Raw genomic sequence first — 12,049 nt, forward strand, 5'->3', positions numbered from 1 at the left:
TGTGTGTGTCTAGTAGGGTGGACAAATTGACCGAGCACAAAAATAACGCCCAACGGTTAGAATTTTTGGGGTTTGGAAATAGTGCTGTCGGCCTTCGCAAGAAACATGCCATAATGGGGAAGCTTTTCATTCCCCCTAAAAATAGTAGTTTCCGACCAAAACTAGCAAAGAATTGGATAGCGGATGCACCCCCTTACACGAGAGTGAAAGAGAGAACTTAGCGTTGGCGTTGAAATGAAGTTGGAAATGGATTTGTTGACGGGCTATTTGATGCCATCCATTGGCAAACAAGACCTTTGCCCATTTTCATTCACATCGCTCCACTACGAATAACAACAACGGGGACACAAAACACGGAAATTCCACCTCCTAATCGCTTGCGATCTGATAGCAAAGTCCAATACTAATCGTTTCTTTCACCTTCTTCTACTTTCAGCCAGTTCTCTTGTGTGTCGCGAGAAAACGCTAGTAGCAACGCACCAACAACATTGCTTTTGCGTACTCCCGGGGGAGTCCGCGTGTCGCCCGGAGAGATGTCATCAAATTCCTGCTAATCCGACTGACATCGATACTTAAACTTCTTCGCCGACAATACGGCCTCTGAGGAGAGCCCCTGAGGCTCACTCACCGAATCATCATCGTTCGCATCAGAACCGAGTGCGCTCGCATTACCATTTGGAAAGTGACACCCTCGTTGTGGGGAAAAAAATAAAAAGCGAACGAAATGCCTTGGAAGCAGCACGCTCCACTGCCTTGAAATTAAGCTGTTTAGGGCAGTATTCGGCCGTTGGTGTGCTCCACATTCCACGAGTGCCAGTCGCGCTGGCTGCACATGCACTGCAGCGAGCGATTATGTGGGCGACACAGGCAGCGAGTGAGCACGGAACGATAAACGTGTGGCACTGGGGGTCCGTCCAGCATTAACATCGGACGGTGCAAGCAAGCATCAAACAAGAGCATCAACCTTGGGGCGTACGATCGAAACCGATCGATCAATCGATCGTTCGTAGCGAAGCGTGCTTTTCCAAACCAAACTATCCAAACACGGGTGATGAATGTACACGATGAACGAGTGCAATCCCCACGGATATTGACCAATGTGCTATTTTTGCTTCTCTTTTATCTCATTAATTAGCATGCCTTTGCGTTCATATCCGTCTTGTTCCATCTTAATGTAATCCTTCTCTATTTCTTTTGATCAATCGTACAACCATTTTACTGATTTAGCTTTTCTCGTTCATCTCTCGTTTTAGGAGCTTGCGACAGTTTCGTGTAAACCAGGCACTAATTGCATGTGAATTTAATGGCGGCAGTAGCGTGAAGTGAGATAGAATCGTGTTTTGAAAAGAGCAATTAAACGAAGGATACCGAGAAGAAGGAGGCAACATCAATAGCGTACGTGTGTAACGACTTAACGCGCGTACTCCCATGGGGCACTATCCTTACTAGCGGCGTAAGGATATATTACCGCGTGTTTCGGTGTAAAAATTGCTCCCATTCAATGGATACACATTTCCTGGTCGGGAATCGGATTAACACTTCCGGCGATATCAGGCGATCGTTGTACTCTCTTGCTTCACATATCCCGTATGTTGGTCACGTGTAAACCGACCCCCCCCATGAACCGGTGCTGCAATCCGTCCCTGTGCGCGTGGTGCTAGTGTGGTCACCGCGCAATGGCCCTTAGCTGTGCCCGATAGTGTTGGGAATATCGTGTGCCTTTTGCCACCAGTATCGATTTTCTTCTCCCGGTTTCCCAAAAGTTGGGAAATCCTTCGATTAGAGGAAAGAGAAAAACGTAAAGAAAGGTTTTCTTTCCTGTGCCCACCGTGGGGGTGGTGTGTATGTGTGTCAGTGTGCGATAAGGTCAACGGATGTGGCGGGAGGGATAAAAGTGTGTGGAAAGTGGAAGCATTTGTTGTTTTTTAGCCGCTAAAATACCTCTGGAAAAGGAAAATTATACAGCATTTTACGCGCGGTGTTGAAGTGAAGTGAAGAGGCTTTTTGTTATTTTCTAACTACATTATTTTCTGTTCCATTGTGTGTGCCCCACGTGTGTTTTTACAACAAAAAAAGTATATAGCCAGAAGGATCGTTATCCTTTAGCGCAGTGAGGGAAAATCTATTGGATCTTAAGGTTTCCGATCCATATTGTTTCCCTGTGCACGTTCCGCGGAAAAAGGGTGCGGAGAAACGATATCGGTTAGAAGTGATAAATCTACGTGAAAACAGCGCCAGGACACACCTTGCTGCCGGTATCGGGTGGATAAAGTAAGGCAGCAAAAGGCGCAAACGGAAGCGACATGGACATCGGAATGGATCGAAGCGGTGCGGATGCCGGTGTTGCCACCATTGGCTCACTGTTTCAGTACATCGTCAACGAGATGAAGGTAGGTGAACGAACGAATCCTTCCCAAAAACGACACAAAGCAAGAAGAAAAAAAGCCCCAGATTGTATTGTTTTATGTATAATGTTGCGGACATTACTGATATAAATAAGGCGTCAAACATTTATGTTCCTTAAGCTGCCGTTCCTTCAACCGTCACGTTTGGGTGGTGGCATAGCCCATAGCCAAGCGGGAAAGCTCTCTACCGGGAGTGATATTCGAAACGTGGGTTCCGCATTACGAAGCTGTTGGGTGTGGACAAAATTTAGGATCTCGCACGTCGTTCTGTTCCAGAGGTCACTCGGGTGTTCTCGGTTGTTGTTAGTCACGTTTGCTTATTTTTGCTCGTTGATGCTCTGGTGTTCCGCAGTTAGTTTGTGCGGAAATCTATATGTACCAACCGGCAATTCTAACCTTATTGACCTTTCTTTTTATTTTGGATTTAATCTACCCAAATTGACCGTTTTTGCGAAGAAACAACACCGGCAAAGAACGGATGCAAACTTTTCTGGCCTAACGATCCATTACCGGTTGGTTGAATTCCCTTCTTTCTGTTACCCTGTTATAGTTATATGCTTCGTTTTTTCTTCGAATCGCTATGCTACCAGCACCGAGCAGGAAATGGAACGGAAACGCACCGCCAAAGGGCAATATACATAAACACTCTCGCATAGTGCAGCATTGCTCTCTGCCTCTGCTGCTGTCTGGTGCTGCATAACGATGTCACCCTGCAGCACAAACGCTGGATGCAGGGTGGGAGTGAAGTAGGGAGAAAAAGGAAATGAGATAAAAGTAATTTTTATTTTTAATCTCCGCCCAAGATGGCAGCGGCACGATCTGTCATAAATTCTCCATTCTTTCTCTTCGTCTTCCCTTCTTTCCCTTTTCTTTATATCTCCACTTCTCTTCTTGATGGAAAGGGGGCCATCCGCGTATGGCGTTGTTCCGGTTTTCCAACATACACGCACGTGCTCTCAGGGACCAGCTGAACTCTGTCTCTTTGGCTCTTGTGTCATATGTTGACAGTTTGAATTTTTCTTGTGTTTTGTTGATTTTGCAATTTTGCTCGTTGCCTCTTCTGTCAGGTTTTATGGTTTTGTTCCATTTTCCATTCCTGCTTTCTGCGTCCATTTAAAAATTGTTGATAAGTGGACTGTTTATGTTACTTTATTTAACTTAGCTTTTTTGTGTTTTTCTTCATTTTAGTAACCTTTTTTTTTTTGTTTTGATATATTTTTTTGCTCTTTTCCTCTTATGGAGATTTTTTATTAATAATTGTGCATGATTTTAATGCGTTTTGTTTCATCAAATCTTAGCTTTTTTTTGTTTATTTTCGCTGTTTTTATTTCACCTTTCTTTTTCTTTGTTAATTGATATTTTGTTAATTCTTTCTTTTAATTTTTTATTTATCATAGTATTGTTTCGATTGTGTTTTTTAGGAAGAAGAAGTTTTGTCATATTTTCACCTTCATTTAGCGTCGTTTGTTGCTTTAATTTTTTTTTCTATTTAAAAAATGTCTAAACTCATGTCATAAACTAGTCTTTAAGATTTTTTAAAATATTTATTTCTTCTCTCCTTTGCAATGGATTTGAGCACCAGAACGAGCTCATTCCTTTCCTTCATGTTAAAGTATAATCATGGCGTGTTCGCGTGCTCTGCCACGATGCTCGTGACCAGCTAAAATATCTCATAAAAAACTTTTCCAAAACATAGCGCCAGGTTTATTCTTTTCTTTATTTGTCTTAAGCATAAAAAAATCTCATTCACGGAAAGAGAACATATACACTTAACCGTTAGCTGTGCGCTTGAATGGTAGATGCGCACGGTTTTATTTTCATTCTGACCTCCTCAAGGCGCAATAAAAAGGAAGAGACAGGCAACACACACACACACTGCTTATGTTATGTGTCGTTATGTGCGTTGCATTAATTCATACTCCACGCATAAGCCGTGTCGGTGGGTTGCATCGTGCAGAAGCATGCGAATGGGCAAGAATGCTTATGGGGATGGCGAAGTGGAAACGAAAGAATTGTGTCAAAAGTGTCGTAAAATGCAGCGTGCACTTTAGTCACAGACGCATCGAACTGACGGTAACGTAAGAAAAAATGGGTCAGTTTGGGTGTGTGGCGTTTTTCAAAGGCACTTTCAAGGGGTGCAACAACGAAATTGGAGGTTTTAAATTTTCCTCACTTGCACACCCTTTCTCAAAATTGATTCAATTCAGTCTGGCATGGCTTCGCTTACTAACGTTCGTTTATCGCCAGTAGCATTTTCACACCATTTTCATAATGCGACGATATATGTCAATAAAGTACGCTTATTGAAATCAATCAAACTTGCGCCTTTTGCTCTACTTCGCTGAAGCATATCAAAATCATATTACGTTTTCTCTTACCGGTGGAGAGGGTTTCCCTTTTTTTTTTGGCCGGCCAAAGATGAAGTTGACGAATCAATTCATAGAGAGCTACCAGCTTTCGGGATCCGTTTTTTTTTTTCTTGGCCCGGTGTGGCAAACGCAAACAGCAGGGCATAAGGGCGATAAATGCGTGACATTTGAAATCGATCTATCAATCAACTCTCCACGTACGGCAAATTCGCGTCGTGTCTCGCCCATTGTTGCTCGATGCGAGCTTTTTTTTCCCCCGTTTTGGCACGTGATAATCTAATTCATACGCGCTCAGCACATAAATAAATAAAGCCTTAACAAACGCACGCACACACACACACTAGGGACGTGTCCGATCTGAGGTAGTTTGTGAGGTACGAAAAGACGTTGTTTGGTAGTCATAAACCTGCTGATGAGGAGAGGTACCCTTCTGGTATCGTAAGGAGCAATCGGGAAGGACCTAGATCGACGACTTTTGCACGATCGATCATGCCGGGTGCTGTGAAGAATGACAGACAGATTTATGCTTCAGCGAGCCATCACACTGAGCCCATTGTTTAGGTGTGGAGGCAAAGTTTTACGCATCGAATGACAGAAAGAAAAAAGGGGTCGCGCGATCGATCGTTTGCTCGTTTCGCTTTAGGGTTTGATTAACATAAATCAACCCGAGTTAACACGTTTTAGCAGCGGCCAATTCGTTGTGACTTTTCTTCCGCTCGTTAGAATTGTGTTGCTGATTATTTATTCTCTCCAAATCTGTGTTCTATTCCTATTCCCAGGAAAGGTAATAAATATCATGAAATTAATTTTCTTTTAATCACAATAAACACACAGCACACAGTAGTGTGTCTGCACGGTTACACCTAGTGTTTGTCTCACCCGGTTTGTAGTTTTTTTTCAGCATGGTGTGGATTATTTTTAAAACGCACTAACAAACCGACAAAAGCCGCTTGGCGGCGGCTTAACACGCTACCGCAAACACTTCAGACATACTCCTTGAGCGGCCAGTGTGCGAGCTCAATCGCCTCACGAGTTCAATCGCCCCCCTGACGAAGGAAAATGAAGATATGTATGCCTACCACCTATATGCCTGCGCGTTTTGTGTACTATTTTCCGTTTGGCAGATCGTGACGATGTGTGGTGCGGTGTCCGTGTAGGTCGCCACGGTTCGGCGGCCGGAACAGCAGCAGAAGAAGGAGGTTATGTTGTTCGGACGTCAAGGCGGGGCAAAAGGCAACGAACGGAAGAGAGGTGTACGTACTGAGCATAGATACATAGGTCTGCACTTGGGGGTTTTTCGTTGAAAACCAGACGGAACTGTAATTGTTATTTTTACACCTTGCGCGCATAAACTCAAAATTAATCTTGGTTAGACGTGTGGATTTGAGTTGAAAGGTGTGTTTGAAGTTGATGCCCGAATAGTGTCGGTGGATAGATATAGAGTGATGAGCATTTCAAGCTAGATAACTCGTCCATTGCTACGCTTACAAAACGTGTTTCGATCACGTAAACTTCTTCAAGTTACTTATATTTGAGACTGGATTTGTACTGTTTTTAATTACACAATTCAAATTTAATACTTCTGTCCGAGTCTTGCTACAGTGTAATGGTTTTATTACATATTATTGTGATATGATATTGTGTTTCTGCAACTGCGTACAAGAAAGCAACTCACAGCAAAAATGTTTTATTAATTTTATTTAATAAAATTTCTTCGTCAAAATCATTCTCCTTCAATGCAAGATCACACCCCTATTAACAAATCCCATTGCATAATAAATGAACGGTATCCACCAGAATCCGCTACACGACAGTTGCATTCGACCCGTTTCTAATAATAATTTATTCTGAAAATAGCTTCCTCTGCTGCTGCTGCTGCTCGACTCATCCCGCCCGAATGCATCCCGTTGCATAAGCCCGGAAGTTTGTTAATTCATCCGATCGAAGGCTTCTTTCGAACAGGGCAAAACTGCATTAATAAACACCCGCCATGTTCTGGTGTTGCTCCCTTCTCACTCGCTCTCTGCTTGCTATACTCTTGTCTTTGCTTTTCAGCTTCACAAGAAGAGCCAATAAAACTGCATAAAACAGTGAAGATTCGCTGCAAAAATTACCGTAACCGTAACCACCCGGTGAACCACCCTTCACTGCACGAACCAGGCAATCAAGCGAGGATCAGTTTCTGGGCAGAATCTCGTTTTTGTTCTGGTTTACTGTTGTTCGGTCACCATCTTCTTAGCCGCGCGATCCAATCTTTCTTGATCGTTAGGGTTGAAAATTGGAGAGAGAGAGAGAGAGAGAGAGAGAGAGAGAGAGAGAGAGAGAGAGAGAGAGAGAGAGAGAGAGAGAGTGAAGAAGAAAAAGGCGGTGCAACACGCGTGGCCTCCAATTTCCGGCTGCACATTTCTTCTTTCGCGCGAGATGTGCACACGACGTCTGCTGTACAGAAGTTGCAACAGTCACTGTCATTTGAGGGATCTGCTGTAGCAAAAGACAGAGCGGAGAAAAAGTCGGCAAACTCAGTAGACGAGATCATGTTCATTCATATACGCACGCCCAAGAGGCGCTTCATTCCTGGTGGGCAAAAACTGTTACGCTTTGTTTTTTGTAATTCGCCCATCACGAGCTCTGCACTCTGTGGACGGTTAACTGCAACAGCGTGTGCATTTTAACGGTGTCTGTGTGTGGAGGATTGCAGTAGCTCTACCGCTTGCGTTCGTTCAACCGCAATCGTTGCTGTGTTTCCACTGATGCACGGTCTAGAGAGATCTTTTGAGGGCAGAAAGGTAGAGAGCATCGCCATACAAAAGCGTCTTTTGTGAGGATGAAGTCGAATGTTGCGGAAGTATAGAAAACAGATTAAGATCGTATTGATGGTTGTGTAGCATTGGAAATTGAATGAAGACAGACAGCGAAAAAGAGAGTTCTTTACAAGTAGGGATTGAATTGTGGGATTCAATTGGCCGTGCGCGTAAGACAACATGCCAAGATGCAAGAAAACCAAATTTATTGTAAGCTAAAAGTGTCTTTTTATCGATGGCAACACTTTCGATCGTGCATCAGCATTATGTTGGGAATTTCTACTTTAAGATGCGATTTTTTTTCATAAACTTCTTGCTTTGTCATTTTCTTAATTATTTATTTTTAGGTTAAATATTTTATCAAGCAAAACACACTTTGAAAGATAAAAATTTCCAACGATTTTAGTATTAAAATTTAAAAATAAACTGTCACCCTTTACTGCAATGCCGTTTTATTTACATAACGCGTCCATTGCAACACTGCTGCTCGTCCCTTACTGCATGCAGGGGCTGCAGCAACCTGATTGCATCTGGTGCCTCTTCTGATTGTCGTTTCCGTTTGTGCTTTCGGTTTCCGCTTTCATCACTTTAAGTTTTCTACCCTTCTTCATTCATGCAAGACTTCAAGCCGACCGATCCAGGCTGCAGTATTTGGAGAACGATCGTCCAGGTTCAATGTAGAACAGCACCAAACCGCCGAGCCGAGCTAACAGCGGATGATCGAGTGCATGATCGAACAACCTCCAAAAATTGCTTCTCACTCGGTGGCGTAATTCTTCCAGGGAAACGGTGGGCCTGTTTTTTTTTTGGAGCGCACTATTGCGTTAATTTAGTTTGATGAACTTCTCACACCCAGCCGCATCTCGGGGCAAAGTGTTCCGTTGCAGAGCCATTGCGCAATGTTTTGGTGGTGTTGGCGGAACCAACAGGCGGCAGTTTTTGCTCGAACTCTTATAACAACGATGACGATGGAGATACGGATCCCCCTGCGTCTCGTGCATCCTTCCTTCCATTGTACTGTTGGTTTTTTCTCTCGCTCGCCTTCGTCAGTTTTCATCGGCCTGGGAAGCAGCGCTAATGAAACTGAACCATACATGCGTGTATATTGATTCGCGTTATATTGTGTGGTGCTTTTCAGCCGCATATGGTATTTCCTTTTTCCTCCGGAAACCAACCGACCCGTGGATTGGCCCGGCGTTGTGAGAGTGTGTTTTGTGCGGTGCCGTACATGACGAGCAATTTAATTGAAACGATTATTTCACCAGCCGGTAAAGTTGGATGTCTGAGTTTTCATTCGCAATATTTGGCCGATTTGCAAGATAAACCACTGGAAAAAAAAGTGTTGTGAAAAGCGAAATTTCAAAACAGTGGCGAATTTACAATAATTTCATAATCAAACAGCAGACGCGATTGCTCTGACCGGATGTTTGTGTGATGCAGCTTGCTTGCTGTTCGCGAGGGAGAGTGATTCGCGTACAAAATGACGTTAATGCACTTGGCACTTCGGTTTCGACATCAAGAACAGTGTCACTAAACAAATCCACTCGTGGCTAAAGTGGCTTATCTTTATGCCCCTCGACCAGATGGCGCTTCGTTCTGACAAAAAATGGTATTAATCACCCAGTGGCCGGTGTCCGCCTCCTTTACTTTTCCAAAGAAAGCACCATTTAAACACTCTTCTTATCGCATTTTGCAAACACAAAAACTGTGCCATTGCAGACCGGTGACGGCATTTATTTATTCTGTCCAAACAAATGTGTTCTTATCAGCGTTCCGTTGTGTATATTTAAAAAATAGTTCTTATCTTTTCATACTGGTTGTTAAAAGCATGAATTGCACAGTTTATTACGTTATTCAACGTATTTTCGAAATTTATATATGTAAAATCCAAAATCTTTCTAAATCTTGGAAATCTTCTTGCTCGTTCTTTAAAAAGAAGTTGTCAACCCAATTTAGGTTGGATGTATCAGCAAGTTGTGTTATCAAGAAAACCCCAACAAATAACACAAAAATCGCTCAAAACACTGTCACATATCGATCATATGCTTCATTCGATTGGATTTTTTTTTCTTTTTTTCTCTTCTGTGCTAAACACGATCCCACGTTGTACGCGGCCATAAAATGGACTTTTATTCGCTCTGACACCTGTCACTTGATGAATAAAAATAAAGGTTGCCGATACAATCAGAAGCGGGAAAAAACTTTATTCTCAAAAATTGATGTGATGAATACGAGCGTGTGTGTGCGTGGGTGTAGGTGGTCTACGCTTTTGGACACTGGTACACGAAGAGCCGGGCGGGATCCCACGTCTGATTTCTCTACTGAGACCATTTTCGGGGCGCCACACCACTCTATTGCTCCCATTCGGTGACACTAATCGGATTTTATGTTCAACACATCACCCTTGTGTCGCTATCTGTTTCCATCTGCCGAGCATGCAAATATGCCGCCACAGCACCAGACACACGACGTCGACGACGTGAGTGAGTGTCGCGATGTTTTGATTTACTCTCGGGAAGGTGTCAGCCGGGTTACGGTGCTTTGGTGGTGGTGTGCAGCAAGCAATTTAGCAAAGGGATTGGTTGTGGAGGGTATGAAAACTGAAATGCTGATGAATATTAATTGTGTGTAATAAATATATTCGCATAAACATGTCGCGTGAGGTTTTGCGGTGCATGCATGTTTCGCCATGTGATGAAGTTGGGCTCATTAGTTATCAGTGGTTATTTGGGAGAATAATAAAGTTTTTTTTTTCATTTTTGAGAATTAAGATAAAACCCAGAAATTATAGTATTATGAAACTTAGTGCACATCAGAACATTGGGCCTTATGACAACAAACCTAATGGAAGCCCAGTACAGATGAATATAGCATACTTAAACTATTATATCTTTTTGAAGTGTTCAAAAGAGTAGAATTGTCCACATACGGTAACAATTAAGAATATGCTTTGATAGCTTTCCTGCTTACTAGGTCACGAAATATCTTAATATTGATTAGGAAAAAGGAAAATTCAGTACAATTGGAAATAATTCAACATTTGTTAAAGCAGTGACGTAGGTATAAAAAAATTATACAACTTATGCAAACCCTAAACATGACAAAAATGCTGAAAACAAGTGGTAAAATAGCGTAGACAGAAAAACATTCAAAAATTAAAACAACAAAGTTTACAAATTTAAGAAGAAAGAATATACATTCTTACAATATACAGAAGAAATATAGAGAAGAAAGAATATACAGAAGAAAGAATATTTACCAAAAATGTAATATGGAAGGAATCGGGGAATGAAAATCGCCGAAAAAAAACTCCTCAAAAGCATAGATCAGACGCGCCAAGAAAAGAACAGAAGAGATAATATTATTGCATAAGCACTAGTCTCTGATGTCCCTAGTCTCTGACGTTCCCTGTCTCTGTTGTAGTAATATACTTTAATTAGAGCTCAAATATGATTTCGTAAAAATTCCAAAGAAGGAACGATTTTGTGTTGTGAAAATATGTCTAAATGCATATGGGTACATGAAATGAAATATAAAACATGTATCTCTATAAAAATAGCAGCACAAAACAAGTGTTTGCCTTTCATGGGAATGTGCCTTTCAAGGAGTCATTTGTCAAATGTGAAGTATCGGAAGATTTATATGTTTTCGAATTGTTTAATGGATTGAGAATCGCTGTAGCCACTTTGCATTTGGGCAGCAGACAGAACTTGCTCATTGATCATATTGAATGACGCATGCAGTGTGTTAAGAAGAACGCCTGGAACAAAAAAAAACACAAATAATCACTCATGTGCACAACTATTCAGTAAAAAATACAAACCTTTTCCAAAAACGGTGGGCTTAGTATTTTGGGAAACCAATTAGCGTTCGACAGCAAATAATCGCTACCAAGAAATGGGAGACCGAATGAGAGACACGCCTCGACCGGAAGGTGAAACATAAAACTGCTCCCATCCGGTCGGTGCTCAGGGTCACTTTTTCCGGCGTTGGAAGGTGACAAAACTTTATCTCTCAATATGTAACTGCGTCGGTGTCCCTCGATCTTGATTTGTAAGCGAACCTCTCTGTATATTGTTTGATGGGGCGTCTGGATGCGTAAGGATAAATGTTATTAATTTAAGCCAACCACTACCGCCACCCCGTGCAAGTGGGTGTTGCACATAATCGTACACCGCAGGCGGTAGTGGTAGAGAGAGAGAGGTAAACACGAGTACCCAAATCGGTTGGATTCGTTTGGCCGGTTGTACCAACCGGTCTGAGCAAGTATGTGGGTGTCAAACTGCCAAGACACTCAAGCGCAAGAGTGGTTTTCTTACACAAATCCCACCACGTAACACTTCCGACCACGCATTCATATTACATGCAGGAGAAGAAAATACACCTTATGGTCGTAGTGGTCGTCACACAAGTGGACTGGCTTGACCGGCCGGCCGGCGACCTTCAAAATAAATCGTTCAGTGGACGGTTTTTG

At 42.5% G+C, this 12,049-nt stretch overlaps 2 protein-coding genes across 2 annotated transcripts in view; one reads left to right on the forward strand and one right to left on the reverse strand.

Moving 5' to 3' along the window:
* Window positions 1-12,049, reverse strand: part of LOC126562569 (protein lifeguard 1-like) — a 400,503-nt gene that overhangs the window by 174,374 nt on the left and 214,080 nt on the right. The window lies entirely within an intron of this gene.
* The window catches only part of LOC126563498 (putative mediator of RNA polymerase II transcription subunit 26), a 46,567-nt gene continuing 36,812 nt past the window's right edge, over window positions 2,295-12,049 (forward strand). The window contains exon 1 of the mRNA XM_050220143.1: window positions 2,295-2,390. Coding sequence (XP_050076100.1) covers window positions 2,304-2,390 — 87 coding nt within the window. The 5' untranslated portion in view covers window positions 2,295-2,303. The remainder of the gene's footprint in view (window positions 2,391-12,049) is intronic.

This window comes from Anopheles maculipalpis, chromosome 3RL, assembly GCF_943734695.1.
Source record: "Anopheles maculipalpis chromosome 3RL, idAnoMacuDA_375_x, whole genome shotgun sequence".
In the NCBI taxonomy this organism is placed as follows: domain Eukaryota; kingdom Metazoa; phylum Arthropoda; class Insecta; order Diptera; family Culicidae; genus Anopheles; species Anopheles maculipalpis.